General features: G+C 33.2%; 1 protein-coding gene across 5 annotated transcripts in view; it reads left to right on the forward strand.

Annotated features, from left to right (window-relative positions):
- The window catches only part of LOC148309142 (uncharacterized), a 147,994-nt gene that overhangs the window by 33,741 nt on the left and 87,330 nt on the right, over nt 1–26,923 (forward strand). For 3 of the 5 annotated variants that reach the window (XM_088260555.1, XM_088260556.1, XM_088260557.1), the window contains exons 8-11: nt 337–3,322; nt 8,120–8,275; nt 9,091–9,612; nt 20,471–20,603. In XM_088260555.1, coding sequence (XP_088116681.1) covers nt 337–3,322; nt 8,120–8,275; nt 9,091–9,612; nt 20,471–20,603 — 3,797 coding nt within the window. Of the gene's footprint in view, nt 1–336; nt 3,323–8,119; nt 8,276–9,090; nt 9,613–11,345; nt 11,474–20,470; nt 20,604–26,923 lie in introns of those variants that run through there. The other 2 variants (XM_088260559.1, XM_088260558.1) reach the window with 2 other exon arrangements.

A 26,923-nucleotide genomic window follows, 5' to 3' on the forward strand; every position in this document is an offset into this window, starting at 1 on the left:
CATCATCAGACCAGTCTGATGATGTCGGTAACGACGAAACCCGGTCGCTGGTCAAATAAAAAAGTGGAAAAGCTAAAAATATTGGTTTTAATCTAATAATAAATAAAAAATGCAATTCCATCACGAAGTGTCAGTGGATAATATAAATCTACTAATTTAAGTATTTAGTCACGCTCAAAAATGTTGTGAATATACATATCCCTTTTTAAATTTTTATGTTGATTTGTGTTTTTATTGTTTTGCTTTGTGTTTTGTTTGTTTTGTTTTATTGGAAATCCGATTGTTTTTGTTGGTAATAATGTAAACCATTGAGAGAGTGATTGTAATATTTTGCAGGAAGTCGAGTTCCGATCCACCAAACAAATTTCCTATTTCACAATCACCTCAAAAATACGATTCATTTTCCAAATCGAGATACATGCTTTTGCTTTCATCAAACTGCTTTGGCTTAAAGAATAAATCTAGTTCAGCGTCAGTCATGAGCTCTAATTCCATAGGATATTATAAAAGTTCGGAGCCTGTTCAAAAAGGTGAAGAAAACCTCGTCTCATCTCGATCTGTTTCGAATAATTCAACTTTACGTGTCGGTAAAAGTAGGTTTTTCAAAAGGAAATCTTCCTTACCAATCGAAGCTCCTAACGCAGTCGTCATTCACGAATCGCAACTCAATGTGTCGAAATCTTTTTCTCGTTCCAAAAAAAATCAATCTCGCCAAAATGGGACATCCCTACCAAATATTACCGAAACTTCGGAATATTTCGCCGACTCTGATAGCGATAGTTCATCTCCGTCTTTTAAATCCGTCTCCAATCCTATCTATTCCCACTGTGGAAGCGTTAAAGACTTGTTGGAGTTGATGAAAAACTCGAACCTCTCGGATGATGACGTCTACGAAGATGCGGACGAACGAATCTTCGGCACCGAACAAGATGGATTAGAAGAATCTGTCGTCAGGAAAGATCTGGTTGGTTCGCCGATCGAGTCTGCGAGAGCTTCATTCGAATTCCACCACTTGGATAAACCGACAGGAACTGTCTCGCTTCCTCAAAAAAGTCAGTCGGTCAATGAAGGAAAAATTGATAGAAAACCTCTGCGTTTGACGCATTCCAACAGAACTCTCAGGAATTGGACAACGGAACAAGAAGAGTTCAAAAATTCCGAAGCAAATTACTCGAATGTACAGCTCGCTGCAAAACGAAATCACGTAGGAGTCAAACCGACGAATCCTTTGTATTACGCCATGCTGGATTTCACAACGAGAGCGAACTCTTACAAAAATATGAATATTGACAAAAGTATAGACAATCACCCATATGAACCATTCGATTTCAGTAATTACCCTCCCAATAATGTACGTGCTCCATCGAAAGAAATTCTGGAAAGTCCAATACACGCTAGTATACGAGAGACAACATTTAAACCTATCGAAGTATTCCGGGAAAGTAGTACTGTTTTCGCTGAACCAAAAAAAGAACCAGATAAAACCGCAGATGGAAATTCAAGCGACGATATTGTGATCCAGCCTCAGTCATCCGAAGAGTCGTTAGAAGAATTACTAACGTTTAGGCGCGACGAAGGAAGTAAGCCGATACCTCCTCCTCGCCCTAAAGGTATCGTCATCCCAAAACGTCTATCTCCAAAAATGTCCGACTCAAACTCCAGCAGATCCGTTAGCTTGTGTAATACTAATTCCAGCAGAAGTTGTAAAAGCGATAAATTTTCAATTTCTTTAAAGAAACGGCGTATTTCAAATCCGAATATTCGCAAATTGCACGACTTTGACGAGTTTAGTATTGACAGTTCTCCTTCATCGACTAGAAAGAAATCTACGGATTCGCCTTCCTTAAGAAGCGTGGAAGCGAAGTCTCAATCTCAAAGATCAAGTGTAGATTCTTATATAACCGACTCTTCGTCGGTCAGGTCTAGTTACGATGCACCGGCTAATTTTTATTTACCGATGGACAAAGTGTTGCAATTTTCGCAAAATGCTTCCGATTCATCGGGGACTACCCCGGGAATCTTATCGACCCTGCGACAGATTAACGGATCGAACGAACCACTATACCAAAACATGGCGTACGTTACAGACAATTCGAAAACTAATTCCGAAAGCAGATTGAGTTTCACACCCCAAGGCCGAAGAAATTCTGGTCACATCATAGGGTCAAGAAGAGCCGTCTACGATACTCCGGTCGATGATGGTTATGTTTACATTTCCAAACAAAAACCCGCGAGTGTTGCGAAGCCTCGACCGAGTCGCGACTCTGCCACCAGCTTCGACGAAAACAGTAACCGGAATACAGATTATGATTCCACGACTAGTGACTCTTCATCCTTCCGAACCAAAGAAACCGACTTGACAAATAGTGGATTTACCTGCTATTGCGAGGATTCGTGTTGCGAATCCCACCACACCAAGAAAAAGGATAAATTTCAAAGTGCTTCGTATTCGAGACTAACGCACTCGGTATCTTTCCCGGATCTTCAGACTTGCAAAACTGACAAGCAGTTCTTAACTATGCCCGCGAAGTCAAAACCCAAGTCAGTTTCTGACGCTTTTAATATCGTTTTCAACACTCCATTAAACGATCAACCGGATACAGTATATGACGAGGTCCAATCACCTTCAAAATGTGTCGACGATCCGATGGAACGTCCACGAAAATCTGTTGTTTTTCTTGTTGACGACACCGACGATTCTCAGCCTGAAAACTTAAATAAAAACAGACGATTTTCATCAATTTCAAACGCTTCTTTCTATTCGGCATCTGAGCAAATATACGATGTTCCCAGTTCTCACGCAATACCCGTTGGAGAAGACGCGATCCGAAGCTCGTATACTTTACCAAATCGTAGAGAATCGACTTTATCTTTTATGTCTTTTTACTCGTTGCCCGATGAATATGCCATCAGTCCTTCCTTTATCCCCAAAAGCGATTCCGCTGACGAAGGGGATGAAACAAACCCGGATCCTTTGTATTTGAATGTGCCTCCCATTTGTGAATGTCCCTCGCTTGCTAAGGGTGGCAGTGCCTTGTGTGTTCGCAGCGGGTCGGATGGCGGGCATTATCCCTACAAGTCCCAGCTGATGGACGGCAGCTACCACTCGGAGGAGCTGTGCTCGAGCTACCAGTCGGGCAGGGTCCGGGAGCCGGACCAGCTCAGCATATCGTCCACCACGTCGAGCACCGGTGGACCTAGCCCCAGAGAGCGCCAGCGCTGCGGGACTAACGACTCTTCGGTCAGCGGAGGCAACATCTACCTCCCGATGGCCGCTTCTGGGTACCACGCGCATAGCCCTGGCTCCAACAACAAGGTTTCGGTAAGCTAATTTTTAAACTTATTGACCGTCATTTTTCCATAACTTTGTTATCCCACTTTATCAGTTATACGAGCAGAACAAACTCTAAACAACGCTCATATATTTATCGTTTATCTAAATTGGTTAATGATGAATTTGAGGATTTCGATATGTTCTACTCGTCATTATAAAGATCGCTTACATTGTAATTCGACATTTGCATATATCGTGGTGTGTCCCTAGTTTTATACCATTTGTCTTTGACTTGAGCTTTGATGTTTCCCTTTTCACCTTTTCCTCCCTCTCGTCCCTCTTTCAGATATTTCATCAAATTTATAATGTGGAATTTTGTAACTGGAATAGTACAAGTACTTTGTGTAACTCATTTTATGACTTGATTTATAAAACTATTCTGTAAAAATCTCTAATGCTTATTTTTCAATCCTCTTATTACATTTTCTTAGTTTTCTGTCATACAGTTTGATCCCAACAGTTGTAAGTTCATTTTCAAACCAATCGTATAGAGTCGATCAACCCCCCATTAGTCTTTCAGACTGCAACCCGTCGCAATATTTTTTAACGTTTCGTTATCTTTACTTACTTCAGCCTTCTTCTTGTATCCAGTATTGAATAAAGGCCTCTCCCTTTGTACGAATGTATCAAACACCGTATAAACCGTATACTGTATTTGATAATGAAGCTGAATTAATCGAAATACGTGTTTTACTAGATTTAAATAAATAATGGTATATTATTTCGAGAAATAAAACATACTTTGTGTTCTGATCCACTCACATTTTTATTAACCAACTAGTTTCGGCAACAACCTGTTGCCCTCTTCAGGGTTTATTTATTACTAAAAATAAACCCTGAAGATGTCAACAGGTTATTGCCGAAACTAGTTGGTTAATAAAAATGTGAGTGGATCAGAACACCAAGTATTTCAAAACATAATAGTATTTTTATTATAATTTTAATGGCAATAAAAACTCACTAAACTCAACCATAAATGCTGTCGAGAACTCGCATGTGAAAGAAAATATCAGTTGAAGAATATGTGTACAACTTCCAAAACTTGGTTATCAATCATGGTTAGAATGGTGAATGTTACACGTGTATAAAGTGATCACTTAAACTGGACAAATGCCAAGTTGTAAGCTCTGGATGCTCAGACATCATTCTTTCTTTTTTATGAAAGAAGATTTTTTCATAAAAAAAGAAACAATGATACATGTCTCGTATCAACTTGAGACCCCTTTAAAATTGACATTTCATCCGAAGGGTGAATAATCCAGTTTCCGATATGATAATAATGTTAATATTATCAAAAAATGAAAGGATATGGAAGAGGCCTGTTTAGTTGATCTGACGCTATTTATTTAAAAAAAGTGAAGAATAGTATTTCTTATCAAATTGAGACACTTTTAAATTGACATCTCATCCGAAGGATGAATTAACCAGTGTCCGAAGTAATAAATCATATAATTTTTGTTGAATTATGATATTAAATTTAAAAAAAAACCCTTATCCGCACCCAACGGTGCATAGGGCACTGCGTCATATAAACGCAGTGTTATCTTGATCGTTTACACATGAAGGAAAGGTGATCAGCCTTCCGTTTCTGGTACCAGTCCAGGGTAATATTTAATAAATATTACAGTGAAAAAATCACTTATATTTATTTTACCCCCCTTGGGAATCGAACCCGAAACCTCCAGAACGGTAGCCGAGCGTGCTGACCATTACACTACGGAGGCGGACAAATTAAATTAAATTAAATTAAACTAAATTAAATTAAATTATTGGATTAAATTAAATTAAATTAAACTAAGCAATAGAAATGGGTCTTCCTCGAAAGATATCTAGAAGAAGACCAAAAAAATATTGGATGCTGCAGAAAGATAACATGATTCGAAGAGGATTGATCTAGCTGTGGAGAACTGAAGGCTAGTGAAGAAAATGCGAGTTTATCAAGTGAATGACCCAGTTATTTTGAAGCAAGATGCTGTTTAATTGATCAGACACTGTTTATTTCAACTCGCGCTAATTGAGCAATCGAGATAATTTCCCTAACGTTTCCCTCACTCTTTGGCCGCCGACCAAGGATTACCGTGACGCAACGGGCGGCCGCGACTTAATCCCCTCGACTCCGAGATGATTCCTATTTCCTGATCGATTAGAGCCTAATTTCGCTCACCACATCTCCGGCGCAATTCTTCGAGATTGGCTTTTCCTAACATTGTTCGTTAGGAGCATTTTCCTGGTCGGTACCGCCGAGATGTGCGCGCGTTTTGAACTGGAAGACGCAAATTTCGGGAATCTTGTATCCAGTGTTAAGTGCGACCGCTTAATTGTACGTCGGACTTATAATCGAACGGTCATTTTTGCGCATTTATTTTTAAAATCATAGGTGTCATAATTTAAAAATTTGTGCTAGTGTATGTGTTTGTGGTTTTTTAAAGTTGTGTGTTAAAGTGACTTTTGAAACTCTTAACATTGGATACGATTCAAATAGGTACATTTTTATTGTATTTGAAAATGATTTCTTAGATTGAGGTTTGAATGGTTGGAAACCTTTAATATTGAGGTTAACTCTCATATTTGTTGTATATAATATAATAAAACCCTTATCCGCACCCCATTGGTGCATAGGGCACTGCTTCATATAAACGCAGTGTCATCTTGATCGTTTGCACATGAAGGAAAGGTGATCAGCCCTCCGCTTCAGGTACCAGTCCAGGGTAATATTGAATAAATGTTTCAGTGAAAAATTCACATATATTTATTTGACCCCCCCTGGGAATTGAACCCGGGACCTCCAGAACGGTAGCCAAGAGTGCTGACCATTACACTACGGAGGCGGACAAAATATGTATATACATACATATAAAGATATAAGGAATTGACGTCAAATTTGCAGGTACCTTATATAACACTTACCCGAAACGAGTATTCAACAAATTCTCTAAAAATATATTTTTAAATAAGAGGCACCGTAGCGTAGTTGGGTAGATGTTCGCCTGCGAAACTAGCGTCACGGGTTCGATTCCCGCCAATGGCGAAAGCAATTCAATATAGATTTATTTTCAGTTGGTCCTGGTATTTGTGGTGCATTTTTTTTACATTTTATCTTCCTTATCCTACCTGCAGACAAGCCTCTGAAGGTTAAATGAATTTTGTTGGTCGTTATTTTCGTCTCTTTTCTTTCAAAAGAAATATTCTTTATATAATTTTTTATCTCAACACAGACGAAGAAATATATGAAATTCTAGTCATTCATATTCTTTTTCATGTATGTTGAGATGCCAAAAAATAATATGAAAAATAACTCCTATAATTGGAGATAATCCAGATTTGTGAACAAGCATTTTGACACACTCAAAATATTGTAAAGAAATATTCTTGTTTATATTATTTACAAAAATACGTCGATGTTATACTATTTTGTGAGCCTAAGCGGCTCATGATAAAAAAAAAGATGTCAAATTGTGGTAGAGTGGGTTCGAACTGAGAAACTCTGACTTACGAGTCTGCGACACTAACCACGGGACCACAAACCGGCAACCTTTACCTTTTAGCTTCTTTATCCTGCCTGCAGATAAGCCTCTAAAGGCGAATAACGGATAAAGAATAACCCACAAAGTCTTTAAAAGGCTTTGTGGGTTATTCTTTTTGTCATTTTTAATTTTTTGACCGACGTTATTACAAACCCTCCTTTCTCTCGTAATATGTCGCATTATAACAGATAATCTGTAGCGGCAAGGAGTGTCGCGTGGAGCAACAAGTTGTTTGGTGCGTGACTCGGGACCGTTTGAGTTTTATTTCTGTACGCTGTTAAGTCAGCCAAGTTCAATGCCGCCCGCTCAAGTCGGAATAAACCCCGCGATTTCTCGGAATAAAACTTTGTGTTTACATATGAGACAAGGATTATTAGAATAATTTACCGCCACAGCCGCGTTAACAGTTTTCAAGCTAGCCATACAAAATTGACGTGTCAACACTTAGTTTATACTCACAACATTTGGAGTGTGTCAAAATACTTGTTCACAAATCTGAGTTTTCCCCACTTGGGAGTTATTTTTACATTTTGATATTTGAATCGAGCTTTATTATTTGGCAACTTTTAGCCATTTTTGACATCTCAACTCAATCTCAATTTCAGGGATTGCGGCCTTTCATAGCCCTGTACATAAATACCCAGACTTCCATATTCTTTTTCATGTATGTTCTTTACTGGACGAGGTCAAGTATCTTTGGCAGTGTTATGGCAGATGCCGCGACATCTCTTAGGATAATTATTGACATACTAAGAGTGTCAATTTTTGAACGTTTCCGACACAGCCAAATTAATACGTAACGGCAGATTCATCAATTCATTCGACAGTACTTGCATAAAATGTAATTTATATAAGTATTCAGCATTTACTTTATGGTTGAATTATAAGTAAATCATTTGTTTTTACCACTTTATCATATTCATTTTTAATTAATGTTTTACTTAGCAAATACCACTATTTCTTAAAATCTACTGTGACACGTGTTTCGATGCATTCCGCATCATTTTCAAACACCGCATGTGGAGCTAATTCTAAATTTTAGAGTTCACTGTGTCACAGTAGATTTTAAGAAATAGTGGTATTTACTGAGTAAAACATTAATTAAATGGATAGATTTTACCACAAAGTGACTGCCGAATAAATAAATGAAACTTTATTATATCGTTTGCCACTTTATAATGTTATATTGTTACGAATGTGTAAAATCACTCAAAATGTTTTTTAACGATGTGTTTATAGACTGTTTTTTTTTTTTTTGCAGCCCACCCCGCCGAAGAAGCCCCCCCGGCGCAACCTGTCAGTGTCCCCGACCCACCTCCTCCCTCCCCTGGCCTTCCCCCAGGGGTCCGCACAGCCCCCAGGCCAGTTGGCCAGGTACCAGCAGACCAGGAGTCAGGATGACCTAGACGACTTTCAGGTAAGCCAGCAAAAAATATTCATCTCCTTCTCCTAATTGTAATGGTCAGCACGCTAGGATACCGTACTGGAGGTCCCAAGTTCGATTCCCAGAGGGTGGGGTCAAATAAATATAAATGGTTCACTCTAATATTTATTCAATATTACCCTAGTCTGGTACCCGCAGCGGAGGACTGATCACATTTCCTTTATGTGTTAACGATCAAGATAACACTGCATTTTTATGTTATTTGAATTACCTAACATCCAAGTGACTGTGAAATCTAGCTACGGCTTATGCAATACCGCTTATCATGTCCCTACTCAGGCTTCAACTTTATAAGTTTCATAGCCTATGCCTACTCGTGAGTGGATTTACTCATGGATTTCATGTAATTCATGAGTGAAAATTCTAGGCAAAAACACTCGCTGCATTTTTATGATGCAGTGCTCTATGCACCATTGGGGTGCGGAGCATTGGAGTGGGTGGGTATATACTTTACTTTTGTTTACAAAAAATAAAGTGATATAAAATATCAAAGGAATAAAAATGCTTCAAAACATAAATAATACTGGAGAGATGATGTGAGTAGATCAGCTCGCTGAAGGTTGCATTTGCAACACTGTTTTCCAGTGCTGCCACATGCCAACCGTAATCTATGATCCACAAGCAGTTTTATGATGAGGTTGAAGCTCTTCATCAGCCTCTTCCTGCCACTCTATGGCTTATCAGACTATACCAGTTCTTAGTTCTTGGTTTTTGGTTCTTGAATACTCTTATTTTTTATCCATTTAATTTTATTTTAAGAACAACTCTTGTTTTCTTTCGTTTAATAGGCTCCTGGTTCAAAGCACACGGGACTGCGCCACGGTCGATCGGTAGACCAATACGTGGACAATGATTTGAAGACCTCGCCCCGAGCGCGACCCATTCCCCAACCTCGTCCGTCGCTGGCCCTTTTGGCTAGCAGGAAAGAACAACCTATAGCCATCAGCACGATGTACGAGAACGTCGTGATCAAGGAACAAAACCCGAGGAGAAAACTAAGAAGAAACCCCACGAATCAATACGAAAACTACCAACCCAAAGAATTGAACAACGCTGGGGCAGACGGAGAGCTGATCATCACCAAGAGATATAACTCTTCGCAAGAAAGATCGTCGCTTGAAAGCCTCTTGGACGATGTCGGGTCTTACACGCCTAGCGATGTTGAATCGAGGACTTGCAAGAACAGGCCAACGATTCAGACTCCTCTGTCTCCCACTCACTATGATCAGCCGCCCACACCGGATCACCCACCGCCGTCTGCGAAGCACGCCGAGATGAGCATTCACGAGAGGATGCGTCCTCTGAGTCAGGTCAGTATCGAAGAGGAGGCGAACATGGTATTTTGATTGGCAGACTGCACAATGTATTGGCTTTTGTACATTATTGTTTGTATTTCATTTAAAGAGTTTGGTGTTATTTTCTGTTGTTTTGACAACTGGATTGGCTTCTGTTTTTAGATAACTATTATTTTCTTTGAAGTTAAGGATTTTTTTTTAATTCTTTAATTTTTTATTTTTTTGATTGATTTGCCAATTTTAAATTTATGTAGCACAGTTTTAATTATTTTAACTACATTTATGAACATATAATAAAATGACTACTGTAAAGTGTTTTTCTACTTTTATTTTATTTGACCAGTGACCGGGTTTCGTCGTTACCGACATCATCAGACTAATGGGAGCCTAGACAAAATTATATGCTATATACACAACAAGTCAGGGATTTAAACCTATGATTTTATAGAAAAAAAAATGACAACATCAATTTAAGTATATAAACATAGAATTTTGTATAGCCTCCCACCAGTCTGATGATATCGGTAACGACGAAACATGGTCATTGGTAAAATTAAAGGAAAATGGAAAAAAATAAATATTTATTATTTTATTATATAAAATGCAGTTTCACTAAGAAATGTCAGTACAAAACTTAAACATTTATTTACGTTAAAATTTTTATTTATATATATATATATATTTTTTTTTTGGCAACATTCAAGTCGGTATAATAAATTGCTCAGTTTTTCAAATGATACAAATATTTTATCTTTAAAAGATTCTTATTGAGTAGAAAATATATGGCTAAGAAAATTGACTATATCCACCTTCTTTTGGCTATCGTATATGATGCCTAGGGTTTGACTCCTGGCTGGGTCAACTTAAAAATGTTGAATTATTTGATGTTACTCTTAATTTTTTGCACCTGAAGTATAAGACTGATCACCTTGCCTTCGTGTAAGTTTTGATCAGTTCCGCATCAAAACAATGGACAATACTTTGGGTTATTGTAAATTTTTGTGTAAAAATTACGTAAATAATTTTAAAGAATATTTTTCAATACATATCGTTAATTAGAATACTATATACACCTTTTCAATATTAATTTTAATGATTTTAATGAATTTTAAATATTTTTATTAAATTGTTTTTATTTTAATTCAGCATGTGACCTATTTGGAATCCTCCCATCCATCAAAACATTTTTTTTTTACCAAAGCATGAAATTTTAATAAAGTTTGTAAATATTTTAATTATTTTCTTTTCTTTTCCTACATTCTTTCGATTCAATTTATTTAATGAAAAAAACTATTTGAGTTTTATTTTTCATTCATTCATTCAAACCCTTATCCGCACCCCAATGGTGCATAGGGCACTGCATCATATAAACGCACTGTTATCTTGATCATTAACATGAAGGAAAGGTGATCAGCCCTCCGCTTCAGATACCAGTCGAGGGTAATATTGAATAAATATTAGAGTGAAAAAATCACTTATATTTATTTGACCCTCCCTGGGAATCGAACCCGGGACCTCCAGCACGATAGCTGAGCGTGCTGACCTACGGAGGCAGACACTGAGTTTTATAGCCACGTAAAAAATATCAATTTGTGATATCACAATCTTTACAATGGTACTTATAAAAATATGTAACTTAATGCAACATTAAATATGTTTATATATTTTTTTAATTTGAAGGTAAAAATATTTTTACCCTTAAATTTAATATCTTTTTTAATTAAGATCAAAAGTTCTTTTTTTTCCAGAAACTAAATCTGTTATTAAATTTTTGAGTATGTCCTAAAGCATTCTGTTTACATACTCAAACTGTTGTCGATAAAAACGACACTACGAAGACATACTCAAAATATTGTCATTAAAAACTCAATCGAAATTGTTGATAAAAAAATTTTAAAAAATATTTCTTGAGTTGAAATAATTCTGAATAATGTCATAGATTGATACAGATCTCTGCCATTTGACTTCATGGAAAATTCAAAAGATGGCGCTTCAAAGTCCCATGTGAATGGGATTTTCACAAAGACGTATATAGCTCCCAAAATATAAAAATAAATAATTTGACTCAAACCAACCTTATTGTCTTCCATATTTTCTTTTTGACAACTTCTTTGTCTCTGTCAAAAAGCTGTGTATATCTATTGTTTCATGTGTGCAATAGGAAAATTCTAGAAAAAGTTTCCTGTGCTTTGAAAACAATATATAAGAAAAATCAGACTGCTACAACAACAAAAAAATATGTTTTTAAATATTAAATATATCGGGTTTTGTGGGTTTAAAGTATTTAATATAAATTTATAAGGTTTTAAATATATAAAATGAATTTATTAATTGAGTAAATAAAACTATTCTAAGTCTTTATAAATTTACCATTCTTAAATGTTAATTTTTTTTATTGTTTCGTTATTGTTATTGATGTATTTGAAAAATGGTAAATTTTTAAACTCTTTATTATGAAACTAATTAATAATGTTATTTAGTATTTTTTTCATATTTATATTTAATTACTAAAATATGGAAACTATTACTTAACAATTTATATGCAAATTTATTGTCAATATTCTGTACATTCCGATGTGAATACATATCGTTTTACATATAAGTATTTATATATATATATATATATATATATATATATATATATATATAAACTCCTTTGGATCAAAACTGTCCTAGTCCTAAACTACACTACTCATTACACTGAAGCCAAATGCCAGGTCATAAGCCCTGGGATGCTCAGACTTCCATCTTATTTTGTAGAGGCTTAGACTCTACTTCAAGGTTTGTATTAATAAAGTAAAAAAATATATATATGAAGTGGACTATTTCAAAAAGATACCTCTTTTGTTCAATTTCATCTTAAAATCGAAATAAGGTTAAAATTAATATCTGTGTTATTAATAAAATAATATTTTTTTAAAAAAATTCATTATATTTTACATAGTTGTTTCTGTCTAAGGAAGTTTTGATCTAAAAAGACGATATTTTTTTTAGTATAGCATTTTTCTTCAAATTACTATTGCACAATAGAATATTTTAAATTTTGTAGATGGCACAATTTTTTTACATTTTTCAATTGGCATGTCTCTGATTTTGCTCACTCCTTTTATAAATATATCGACGGCCCAAAAGCATGCTGTATCAATTCCATTTATATATACTATTTTGTAATATTATTTATACAGTGGAACCTCGATGTAACGAATCTCAAGGGGTTTTGATAAAATTCCATATGTCTATTCTGATTTCTTATAATGAGCTTTGGATGGTTAAAACCCGTAATATTGAGGTTAACTCTCATATTTTTGGAGATTCATATAACGAATTCTATGATATTCAACCTCATTTTCAACGATTATTACGTGTGGCATTAGAAATAATACAATTAACATAGCGTAATTTAAATATATACATACTTTTGTATGTGCACAGCTTTATTTACATATTAATATTTTATACATCATATTGTATACATATTGTTACATACTGAGTTTACATGTGCATATTTTTTTTTATCAATGATCACTTTAAGCAGCCAATGACAGGTCGCAAACCTCGTACATTCTCATACCAATATTCCTCTTCATCATGTTGAGATATAAAAAAATGTAATTTACAAAAATGTAAGATATGAAAAATATAATAAAAAAAATTATGTATAAATATGTAATCTTAATCTCGCCTTCTTTGTTACATCGAGGTTCGTTTACCATACACACTTTTATATTATTTTAGTTATGTATTAATCTCTGTCTAGTTCAAGAGTATTTAAAAAAAAATACATTCAGGAATTCGTAATATTGAGGTTTGTTATATCGGGGTTCCCCTATATGCGATTTAAATATACAATAATCCATTAAAACAGTGCAGTGATTAGCATGTTTACACCACATTATAATACAACCTAAGTGTTCATTGCTTTGAAGAAAAAAAAACGCATTAAAGCTGTCGATATATTTTTATAGATTTTAAGAAAAAAACTCAACTGCTACTTATATAATATGTGTTGTTGCTTACAATAATTGTATATAATATACATATCTTAAGGGTATTGGAAGCAAACTTATAATTATCCACCAAAATCAAAAATGAGTCGATGAAGAATCAAAATCAATTTATTGTAATTTTCTGCTTAACAAATGCGATTTAAAAAAGTTTACGAATAACTGAAAAAATGGATTTAAAATTTAAATCTTTAAATATTAATTGTCTGCCTCCGTAGTGTAATGGTCAGCACGCTCGGCTACCGTTCTGTAGGTCCCGGATTCGATCCCCAGGGGGGTTCAAATAAATATAAGTGATTTTCCACTGTAATATTTATTCAATGTTACCCTGGACTGGTACCTGAAGCGGAGGGCTGATCACCTTTCCTTCATGTGTAAAAACGATCAAGATAACACTGCGTTATATGACGCAGTGCCCTATGCACCATTTGGGTTCGGATAAGGGTTTTATTATTATTATTATTATTAAATATTAATTTGTAGACTTTTTTCGGTAAAAATATTTAAGGGGAGAATTCTAATTTTGCATCCAATACCTCTATATTTTATTTAATTAGTTAGTTTTAATGACCAAATACTTAATTATGTTATGTGTTTAAAATTGTCTATGTACAAAATTCTTTTCGGCATTTAATGCATGGATTTATTTTTATTAAATGTTGCATATTGTTTTAATTGAATGTATTGATTTAATTTAAAGTTACCATTATTTCTTAGTAAATATTTTTTAACGTTTTATTTGTTTTTCATTTCTATCAACCCCTTCGTGTAAATACCTTTGTTGTAATTACTCCCTATTTATTTTATTTTGTGTTTGTATATAATGGCCGGTCTGCAAAGGGTCAAAAGTAAGTATCTTTTTTATTTATGTTATCCTGTAAACTAGACATTTGTCAAAATAATATAATTTTTCGATGTTTCCTTCTCATCAAATTAATGAGGTGAATATGATTGGTTATAGAACCAGAGAAAGGCCGAAGAAAACTTGGCATGATCAAGTATTTCAAATTCTTGAAAGTGGTCAGGTCAGGAGTCGGAATAATAATCGGCGGATATGTATGAGGAGGTGCATGAATGTGGAAGTGGCGAAGAATGTTTTTAAAGACAGAGTTGTGGCATTCTATTCTCTCTGCCTACCCCTACGGGGGAAGCGTTATGTGATGGTTAGGTAGTTGGTTTACTAAAATTATTAACATTTTTGTAAAAAAAAATAAAAGTGATTATTCTATGAATTGATTCGGTAGTCCCTTCGTAGTAAAATCTATCAATACTTATTTTAAGATTTATATGTTAAAATACCACGTTATTTTTTGTCATCTCATCAAAGATGAAGAAGAATATTGAAGTCTGGGCATTTACGGGGCTGACGACCGTCATAGGCTGGTTTAAGTGATCACTTTACACACGTGTAACATTCAACAATTCTACCCATTATTGACAACCACACTACTCAAATTCTTGGAAGTTCTGTATATATGAACCAATTTTGAAACCTTGTTGTTGAATCACTAGAACTTCACTAGAGACATCTGTTGGTGAGATGTAAATTGTTGGGTAGAATTGGTGAATGTTACACGTGTGTAAAGTGATCATTTAAACCAGCCTATGACGGTCGTCAGCCCCGTAAATGCCCAGACTTCCATATTCATATCCATAATAATATGAAAATAACTCCTGTAATTGGAGATAATCCAGATTTTGTGAACAAGTATTTGGACACACTCAAAATGTTTTAAAATACCACCGCTATTTACTTTAAATAGTGATATAATTTTTTATAACACCACATTAATTCATATTATCGTATTTTTATTTTTTGTCATTAATCTGTATAAAGTTATCCAAGATGTATTATATAATCCGTTTTTAATACAATACAAAACAAATAAACTTTTATTCATTTTATTAAGGCCCAGCATTCATTCGTTAAGTCGCAACTTAATTTTCTCTAAATCCAGGTAACATTTTACTTAATTGAATATTATTCTTCAAACGCCGTTTTCGTATTGAAAAAATAAGTTTTCTTCGAAATAAATATATGGTTTTGAAAAGAAAAGAGTTATCGGAAGGCAAGGAGTAAAAAAAATATATTAAAATATTTTTTCAATGTGTATTCTTAAAAACAAAAAAATATATACAGTATGTATTCCGCCTCCGTAGTGTAATGGTCAGCATGCTCGGCTACCGTTCTGGAGGTCCCGGGTTCGATTCCCAGAGGGGTGTCTAATAAATATAAGTGATTTTTTCATTTTAATATTTATTCAACTTACCCTGGACTGGTACCTGAAGTGGAGGGCTGATCACCTTTCCTTCGTGTGTTAACGATCAAGATAACACTGCGTTTATATGATGCAGTGCCCTATGCACCATTGGGGTGCGGATAACCGTGGATGCGGATTCGAACGAATGTATTCCAAAAAAATAGTGCATGAAATGACGTGCGGCTTCTAGCGTTGCCGAATAGTGAATGAGTACTGTTAGTAATAATAATAAATTTGGATAATTCATATATTTTCGTAAAATAGTGCGCTTATAAAGACTTGGATAATTATAATAATGAAAGGATGATGATGGCAAAAAAAATAATAAAACGTTCAAGTACTGATATATTTTTTTAAAGGGATTATCCATTTGATCGATGTGTCCAGTCCATTTGATCGGTGTTCGGAACGAAGCAAAACGCAGGTACAAATGTAATCACGCCGAAGTTGTTTACCTAGTCGCCGTGCATAGAGACTCTCAGACACTCCGCAGTCTGTCTGGCATCTTTCATTATCCGCCCTCGTGATATACTAGCCAAGCGTGAAGCCGACTGCCTACCGCTAGGCGCATCCTCCGCCGCGGCGTCGGTCGTCAGACGTCAGACGAGACGAGACGAGCGCAGTGGAAGCGCACTCTAAATGGCTGATATTTACCCTTTGGTTACGAAAATATATTGTCTTCATATTTTGGCTTTTGGTACTGTAGCGAGAAATACCGGATCTGACGTCATGATTTATAAAAGTATCCGATTTTTCATGTTTTATAAACGTATAGATTTGTAAAAGTATCAGTATTTTGGACAGTGTGTTAGGTGTGAGGAGATGTATTGATGTGAAAGAGAAGCGAAGAATGTTTGCAAAGACATAGTGGTGTGGCGTTCTTTTCTCTCTGCCTAACCCTGCGGAAAAGCGGCGTGATGGTATGTTTAAATTCACCATTCTACCCATGGTTGACAACCACAAGTTTTGTGAACAAGGATTTGGACACACCAAAAATAACATCATAATTTTTAAGATCGTGCATTCCGGCGTCTCCTAGTATGTAAAATAATTCGGTAAGGATCTTGTACACATTTAAAAGGATTTCTGCTTGACTAAGCTAACTCAAATCAACCATGGATATTGCCGTGGATTCCGAATAGAAATATATATATATATATATATATATATATATATATATATATATATATATATATATATATATATATATATATACTTTTTACGCATTTGTATATATTCTAAAGTAAAACAAATATCTAAACAGTTTCTGTTGGATTTATTGTTGCAAATTTTGAACATTAAGTTTACAAAATATGCCACAAAGTAACAGTAAACACACATTTTTTTCTTTTAATACTTATTTTATCAAAAATAATGTTTGTACTTGACATCATGACACAATATTTGTTTTGTAAATTACACCCGTGTTAAATGATGAGTTATCAATCAGATCTTTATAAACAATATTTAGTCGCCAGTTTGTGTGGTCTTCGGCGCTTACGTGACACTTTTTTAAAACACACATTATTTAAATAATTGCCTGCCAATTTCCGCTGTGCATTTTGTATATATTGGCATGAGATGAGCGGGACATAATATTTATTCAAGAAAAATCTTCCGCCGTACTTATTTCTTTGCATGTAACACTTTTTTAACCTTTATTTTCTTTTAATTTAAAGTGTCATTGTTCGAGTTAAAGTATAGTCATTATAAAGTGACTAATAGCGTTTAAAACCGCATTAACCCTAAAGTGAACTTTTCGTCCGACGTTTAAAACGGGATAATGTATAGCCTACAACTAAATTTTCTTTTAACCCAGGTAACGTTCAACGTATTTTTTTGTTGTTGTCGAAAACATCGTTTTTGTACTGAAAATTTAAGTTTTTCTTATAAATAAATACATGGTTTTGAAAAGAAAAGAGTCGTTGAAAGCAAGGAGTTAAAAAATGATAAAAATATTCTTTAAATATATATTCTAAAAAAATCTTATTCCAATGAATGTTCTAAAAATATTTTGCTCTGAAAACACGTCTAGCTTTTCGCACAGCCGGTCGCGTAGTGAATAAGCACGTTTTAGGTCTCAATTTTTATTAAAAAATTAACAGATATTACCACAAAGTGACTGCCGAATCACTTAATGGATTCAAAATATACTCACATAATAACCTAATGAAAATGGCAGCCTTCAATAGAAACTGGGAGTACGATTAGGACTCACAGGGTCTGGATTTAACAGTATGAAGGCTGTCTGGAGATCGGATTTATACTCGGTGAAGACCAAATACCGCCCATACAATGCCTGCATTGCTCCTGTTCTCTTATACGGCTGTGAAACATGGCACCTTACAAGGGCCCAGAGCAGCCGTGTACTAAGCTTTGAGAATAGGTGTCTGCGAAGAATTTTAGGCGTGCGTTGGTTTGACTTTGTCAGGAATTAAGTGATAAGGCGTAGGATCAAATCTTGATCTTGATCAAAACGCAAATCTTGATCACAACTGTCGTCAAGATAAGGCGATTCAGTTGGCTTGGCCATGCACTCCGCATGCCTCCCGAGAGCCGCTTCAAGTTTGCCTCTTTTACAAGGTATCAGGTTCGCGTCGCCCAGGACGACCACTGCTGACAATTCGTCGGCAGCTCTCGTCTGAACTTCGGGAATCAGATCTGAATTGGGAGGATGCAATGAGCTGGCGGTCGAATGAAATGCCTAGAGACAGTTGGGAGCGGATATGGCTATATACTAATGTAATACTTAACATGTTCAACAATATTTCAAATATTTAGGAATTAAAAACTTCAATAAACCTCCTAAAGAAGATAACAAGATATCTAAATCCTTAAGAAAAAAATTATGCCCATTGGATGTAAATGTCTAAAAAAAATTAAAGAAAAGAAAAAGTCCGTTTTTCCAATAATCAAATAAAACAATAAACCTTGAGTGTAAGTCTCTCTCTAAGCACAAGAGTTCAGTCTCTTTTTTGGAGAGGGACAGCGAAACTAAAATTATAAGATAGCCATATGTATAAATGTATAGAAATTGTATCAAATTGTTTTTTTTTTAATGTAACCATATTAAACAAATAAAGAATAAATCTCCAAAACTACTTCTACTTTCTTTTTAGGGTTAAGTTACTAAGTACGCCTTAAATGACTCAACAAAATGCCGGTTCACTTGTCCAGGCGCCATTTTATTTGTTTATTCCTCTGTCGCCTTGTATTGCACCAATGGGTGGTGCGAATCGGGTGTAATAACTGCATTTATGCATGCCATTCAATGAGCGAAAATTGCATTTATAATCTGCAGTTGGTGCAAGGTTTGGCGCCACCCGTGATGTGTGGGAATACTAAATACGTTGCCTTTTAAACCTTGCCTGATTCTGTTTACTAAAATTGATAATGTGAATTGACATTAAAATGTGACGCCATCTTTGAAAAGTGATTTAATTATGCTTGTGGGATATTTACATATTAATAAGGTAAGCGTATATAAATGTTTTTTAAATATTATTTATTATTATAATATTTTAATTGTTTTAATGGAGAAGTTGTGTAGGAATATCAATATATTTTCAATATTCTTGTTGTTGTTACTTTTTTCATCGTCTTAAAAAATGACGATAATAACATATAAACACAATAATATATATGTATACATATCGTAGTCATACAGGAAAAAGTGACCAAGTGCATTTTTTTTACAAAAATGTGATTATTGTCTATTTGATATTTTACTAGCTTGATATTGCCCTGAAAAATCCCAAAGCAATTTTTTAAACTTGGAAGTATAATATATTGGCTTTTTAAAATGACGAACTGCATTGATGTTTATTTTCTTGCCAAGCAAAAGTGACTTGAATGGCCCTCCTGAATATTTTACGTTTCGTTAGTTGGTCACTTTCTCCTGTACAACTACAATATATGTACATACAAAATATTAAAATTATTACATTAAAAACATTAAAACTTCGCTTTCCTCCTGGACTTTTGTTTCTCATGACTGGCATTTTGCAACAGATTGTCAGGAAGATACTTATGCCATTTTATTTTTATTTTTATAATTATTGTTCGAATGGAAGTAAATTTTAAATTATGTACACAATTTATTTATACATAAGTAAATAAAAATATGAGTGTATGTTTGTTTGTTCAAAATATGAAATCTTAAATTATTCAATGATTGCCATGAAATTTTAACACAATTGTTCTTTCGAATACGTGCCTGTTTTTATATACACTTGTGACGGATAATTGTTTAAACAGTTTTATCGTAATGGCAGTGCCATCTATTGAACATAAACATTGCTCACCGCGTCCTCTCGACAGGTGCTGCCAATTAGCATTTTCAATGTTTTTGATGATATTTTTATTGCACAGATTTTAATTGTGACATTAAACATTTTACAAAATATAAGCTTTCTTTTTCCTTTTGTACCCATTACACTAGACTAAGCCACAGGAATGCGTACCCGGGTACAGCTTACATAAAAATAAAAACCTTTTTTCAACCAATTTTAAGTTTCTAGCACGACTAGTTTCGAGAACTACAGATACAAATTGTTCGATTTAAAACACGATAAAAAATAAATCATGGATACAATCTTTACTCATCAGGAATACAAGAGGATGTCACGCGACATGGAGACGGAGACAGACCCTCGACTCCTCGGTAGATGCTCTTCCCCTTCCAGCAGCGCCAGCACTGACCACTGCGTCGAGGAGTACGTTGCTGATGTCCCCTTTGCTGGTGAGTGACCATCATTTCAGAATTTCTTAAACATTTTAGGATTTCTTACACATACCAGAAACATATTTTGCCTACTAAAAACATTATTTACTTTGTGGTATGGTAATTCACACTCTCGTTAAAATTCACCGTTCACGTGTGTAATACCACTTAACCTATTCCACTCTGACCATTTTTTCTCATAACTGATCAGCTACTCTGATCAAAAAATGCGACGTTTTTCTATCATTAAAAGAAATATTTTGGTTCCCTGATTTTGGGACACTCTGTCTGGAAATTCGTATGACCATGTTAATTAAGATTAACTGTATTTATTTGAAATATTCTTTGGTATAATATACTTGGGTGATGGAGATTTCAGTGATTAAAGTTATACCTGCGCCGGGCCAGACATTGTGGCCCACGGAGTTGCCTACTAAAATCATTGGGCCAGAATGTCTGGCCTACAGAGTGGGAAGAGTTAAGGCTCAACATACTCGTACAATAAATCGCAACTTGATTTTCTTTAAATTCGGATAATATTTTGACGTAATGTTTTTTTTGCTTAAAAACGTATTAATTAATTGTGTTGAGTTGTGGTCCCATGGTTAGTGTCGCGGACTCATTTGAGTCAGAGTCTCGGTTCGAACCCACTCTACCATAATTCGATAACTATTTCTTATAATGAGCTGCTTAGGCTCACAGAAATAGTATGAAATCGAAGTATTTTTGTAAATACTAAAAATACATATACTTATTTCCCCTTTTTTTTAAATACCGTTTTTGTATTGAAAAAATAAGTTTTTCTTCGAAAACAAAAATGTTTTTCACAACAAAAAAATTCTTTGAATGACAAGATTTTTTTAATCATACAAATATTATTTAATTATACATTCCTTCAAAAAAAGTCAAATATACCTACTTGTTAATTCTTTAAAAAATTGAGCGCGGAATTGAACGTTTGAGATCTCGGCCTTAATTTTTTTTAAAGTGGTATTACACAAAGTGAACGATGAATGATAAGAACAGTGTTTAACCAGAATCTAATCTTTATTACCTACTTATAAAGAAATAAATATAAAAAATGCCTATTCAATTAATTAATTGAATAATTTTTGTAAAAACCGTTTTTGTGTATGAATATTTTTTATATATTCTATTTGGAAAATGAAAACCGAAAATCAGTGCAATTATTTTTCAGCCTGATATTTTCGAAGTTTTGTGCTTGATTATTTTTTGGTGTCTGATTTCAGCGGTATTTCGATACCATTTTATTAAATTGGATCGAGGGTAGTTCGGTTGATATCTACTTTAAAAAATGCTGATTTTATTTGAATAATTTATTAGACGTAGAAAGATTTTTATTTATATTATGATTGGTTAAAAATATATCAAAGTTAACACCATAAGTACATCAAAGGCCTGTGATTTGATTCCATATTTAAAGTGTATTTATATTGACGTAAAAATATTTTTGTTGATATCCTTCCATTCATATTTATTATTGCTAAACATAGATTTCGCTCCAATCCTTGAAATATAAGTTAATTTTTTTAAACTTTCTTTTAATTCGTCATAGTTTTTTAACGAATAAAGATAGCTTTTGTTCTTAAGGTAGTGTTGAGGACTTTGAATATTAACTGTAAATTTGAAACTACCATAAACTTATTGTAATTTGGCAGTTAATCCTTAATGTGAATGTTTGATGTAAAGATAATTAACTCTCGTTTTAATTTTATCTTTTTTAATAAAAAAAATGAATAAAGTTATAATTTCTATTTTTGTAACTGTCCAGTCTTATGAAGTTTAGAACTACATATTTTAATTTCCTGCTGAATGCTTTTGCAAATTCTTTGTGGCACATTTTATAAAATTTTACAAAATAAATCTAAGCCTTTGTTTTTAACTACATTCATTTATGATTTTGTTATGATTTATTATTTATGACTTTTCTCTAACCGGTTTCAACCACCTCCTTGGCATCTTCAGTGATAGATATGTACATATCCATCCCTTAAGATGATATGGTGCTTGTAGAAACCGGTTGGAGAAAAGTATCAAAAACGAAAGTGGTTTGAGTGAGAAAGTGGTTAAATCAAGATAAAAATTCATAAAGTGATCAATATAATACTGTGTCGCTACGATGCAGTGCCCTATGCACCATTTGGTGCGAATAGGGGTTTAAAAATGCTGTCAATTTATATTTTAATTTATTTATCAAAACAATCTGTAAACATTGATTTACCCTAAAATATTTTCAGTTCCTCTGGCAACATTTTGATATTTGCTCTAAATATTGATGGTCCGACGGGTTCAGTGTTGCATGGTGCAAAAAAAACCTTCCCCAATTATGGTTGACTAAGTTCCCCCGTCAGTTGCAACGGAAATACAAATTAAAAAGTGCACGCTTCCGTTTTTCATTTCATTTAACAGTTTCAGTTATTTGTGATTTTCATTGAAATTTCGTGCCTGAATTTCAGTTTTAATTTTGATTTGGCTATTCAGTTTTTAAATTATAATAATAGAAAAGGCAATTGGCATCCCGATTGGATTAACAAATTTAAAATAAAGATACATATTTATATAATTAGTATAGTAATAATAATAATATTAATAATTATCAACTGGAAGAAAAAGCCTTCAATTTAATAGCAAGCATATTTTTATTTTAATAAAATTTGCCAACACCGTATCTTCTTCTTCGTCAAATCCGCACCCAGTTGTGCATAGGGCACTGCATCATAAAAACGCAGTGTTATCTTGATAGTTAACAAGAAGGAAAGGGGATCAGTCCTCAGCTTCATGTACCAGTCCATTGTAATATTGAATAAATAAAAAGAAAAAATTCACTTACATTTATTATACACTCCCTCTGGAAATCGAACCCTGGACCTCTAGTACGGTAGCCGAGCGAGACGGACAAAATGTTAAAATGGATTTTTTATAATTGTTTTGTGTTGAAATCTGTATTTAATTATTTCTACATAAACTTGACAATGGTAAATAAATATTTATTTGTATTCTACCATTAATACTATTATTTATTAATATTAGTAATGGTCAGCATGCTTGACTACCGTTCTGGAAGTTCCGGGTTCGAATCCCAGGGGGGTTAAATTCAGTCACTTTTTCATTCTAATATTTTTTCATAATTACCCTGGACTGGTACCTGAAGCGTAAGGCTGATCACCTTTCCTTCGTGTGTTCGATCGAGATAACACTGCGTTTAATGATGCAGTGCCCTATGCACCATTGGGGTTCGGATAAGGGTTTAAAGAATACTACTATTAACTCCATCACTTTTAATATCAAAGTTCTTCATACAGCACAACATAACAAAAACTTTGCAAAGAAAAATTACGAGATTTTAAAAGTAGAATTTTAATGAAATTTGATTTAGGGTAATATTTTTTCTATGTATCTTCTTGAAAGTTTGCCAACGTTGCGTTGGCCGTTGCGTTGGCCGCTCATTCAGATAATGTACACAGTTTTTTTTTAAAATATTATTTTATAATTCGCGCAATTATGACTTATATTTAGTATTTTTTATACGTGTCATGAGAGAAAGATGTTTTTTTTAAATTATTTTTACAAACCATAACAATCGACATAGAAGCTTTTTTTGAAATGTTCTTTTGATTAACTGTTATGAGAATATTTTTAATTAGTTACTAGAGATAGCGATCAGTCTAAATAAGAACTTTTGTGGGAATATTTTTTTCAAAAGATAACATCGTTTCCGTGTAATAATATGTTGTCTAGGTAGTTGTAATAACGTCAAATTTTCTTTATATTTCTACAATTGTTGTAAAAAAACATATTTAAAAAAATCTAATCTTAAATTTTTATGACATCCCAACAAAGATGAAGAAGAATATGGAAGTCTGGGCGTTTACGGGGCTTACGACCGTCATAGGCTGGTTTAAGTGATCACTTTACACACGTGTAACATTCACCAATTCAACCCACACTACTCGAATTCTTGGATGGTATATATATATATATATATATATATATATATATATATATATATATATATATATATATATATATATATATATGTATATATATATATATTTATAATATATATATATATATATATATATATATATATATATATATATATATATATAAATATATATATATATATATATATATATATATATATATATATATATATATACATATATATATATATATATATATATATATATATATATATATATAAGTATATATGATATAATTTCATTGTGCATTTCATTTCAAGTCACTAGAATTTTACTAGAGACATCTATTAGTGAGATAAAAGAAGCTTTTTATTCAACAGAAACTCGTTCATTTTTATGTTAGGTCCGAATCCTGGATCACATACATGAGAAACGCCAGAAAATAAAATTTTCATTTTATTATTCAAGCTTATAATTTGACCAGTTAGTTTATTTGGGCACACTCAAAATATTGTGAATCTAATCTTATGCCATATAAATTATTTTTCACTTTTTTGACTATGCGTATTTGATCTTCGTGGTTTATAGGGTACTGCCGTTTAATTCAAATTCAATAATCACATTTATTAATTTTAATTTCATGTATAGAAAAAAATGTATATTGGCGGGCTTATTGCCAAGAAGCAATATCTTCCAATCAATAAAAAACAGACTGGTGATATTAATTAAAACGTTTGACAACTTATAAAGCTGATTAAATATAAAGCAAAGATAGTGCTTGAACATAAAGTATAAATGACAAAGAAAAAAAATCAAAATTTCAATTTACTCTTGTATTAATGAAGGAACTAATTTTTAGTAAATATATATATATGAAAATTACAAATTGATGTTAATAAGGAAGGCAAAGGATGAAGGAAGCTTAGGCAAGGATGTAGAGGAAAAACTAAGGAACATATGTATGTAATATAAATGACATGATACATAGTATTTACAATTAGGTTAACATAATATTCTCTATTAAAAATATATGCTTTGTATGGATTGTGTCGTATATTTCACTTTACCCACGACAACATATATTACATAACATTACCTAGCATTATTACAATGCAAGAATTTGAGAGTTCGAAAACGTTTTTCATTTATTTACTGTACTGAGAATCTAACGAATAGTATTTTATCTTTCGGGAAACGGGTGCAGTTATTCTAACTAACATTATCAAAATCTCAAATGTAGGTACTAAATAATACTAAAATAAATCCTTTAATCTTGAAATACTGAAAATGGATTATAAATTTTTAGTATTAATAATTTCGAGTAATGGTTTTTAAATTTATTATATTTTTTTCTCAAAACCTCCTATGATCATTGTGGAAATGGTTTGAATTTTAAAGGAAAAAATTTCTTTGTAGCAATTTCTAGAGAAGTCTAAATTTTCTGATATGTTAATTTGTTGTTGAAATATTTCATGTAAAACATACATGTGAGTTTCAGAAGACACGTGTGTGTACAATTAGCCTACCGGGGAACTCGTGCTAACTTTTGACACGTGTATGTGTCAAAGAATAACACGCACGTGACTTCAAAGTAAATATAATACTTTAGTAGCGTTATTTTCACAAGTAAATAATATTTTGCTCTAGTCAAGAGTACATTGAAGTATAAAATAAAAATCTACTTTGATTTTGAATTAAATAATAATTGTCTAAAGACTTTTTTGTAATTAATTCTTTAAAAAAATAATTTATTAAATATTTGTCTAATCTGTAGTTGTTTGATAGGGCTTTTATTTAGCAGGGATCGTTTAATTTGGATGTATGTAAAATCTTATCCAGATTATTCAACAGACTGGGAAACGCCTGAGAAAATTATGACCATATTATTTTATTTCATCCTCTTTATCTCTGTTGAGATGTCAAAATGTACAAATAACTCCTGAGTGCCGAAACGAACATTTTCGAACAAGGATTTGGATATACTCAAAAATATTGTTCATTAAGTATCTGACAAAAAATATTTAAAAAATACGTTTTCAAACGAGTTGATTTTATGTATCATTCAATTTTGGGCGCTTTGCCAAAAAAAAAACTTAAATGTTAATTATTACCTAATATTACTTTAAAATAATCTTTTTTTTATCTAAGTTTAACTTAGTAAATACCACTATTTCCTAAAATCTACTCTGACACATGTCTCGATGCATTCTGTTATTTTTTTAGCTAAAAAATTATACCTACTCATTTTTTTCTCTTAGAAGCTTTTAGTAACAAAAACAATATGTTCTGTTTTATTTTTGTTAGGAGATTCCTTAACATGTGATATTCTTGCCAATTACTAACAATGACCAGCTACTCAGTAGTTTGCCCAATTACACGCAATTACAAAACAAT

The sequence above is a fragment of the Brachycentrus maculatus genome, unplaced genomic scaffold (genome assembly GCF_059751285.1).
Source record: "Brachycentrus maculatus isolate JH-2025_06_01 unplaced genomic scaffold, ASM5975128v1 h1tg000138l, whole genome shotgun sequence".
Classification (NCBI taxonomy): Eukaryota; Metazoa; Arthropoda; class Insecta; order Trichoptera; family Brachycentridae; genus Brachycentrus; species Brachycentrus maculatus.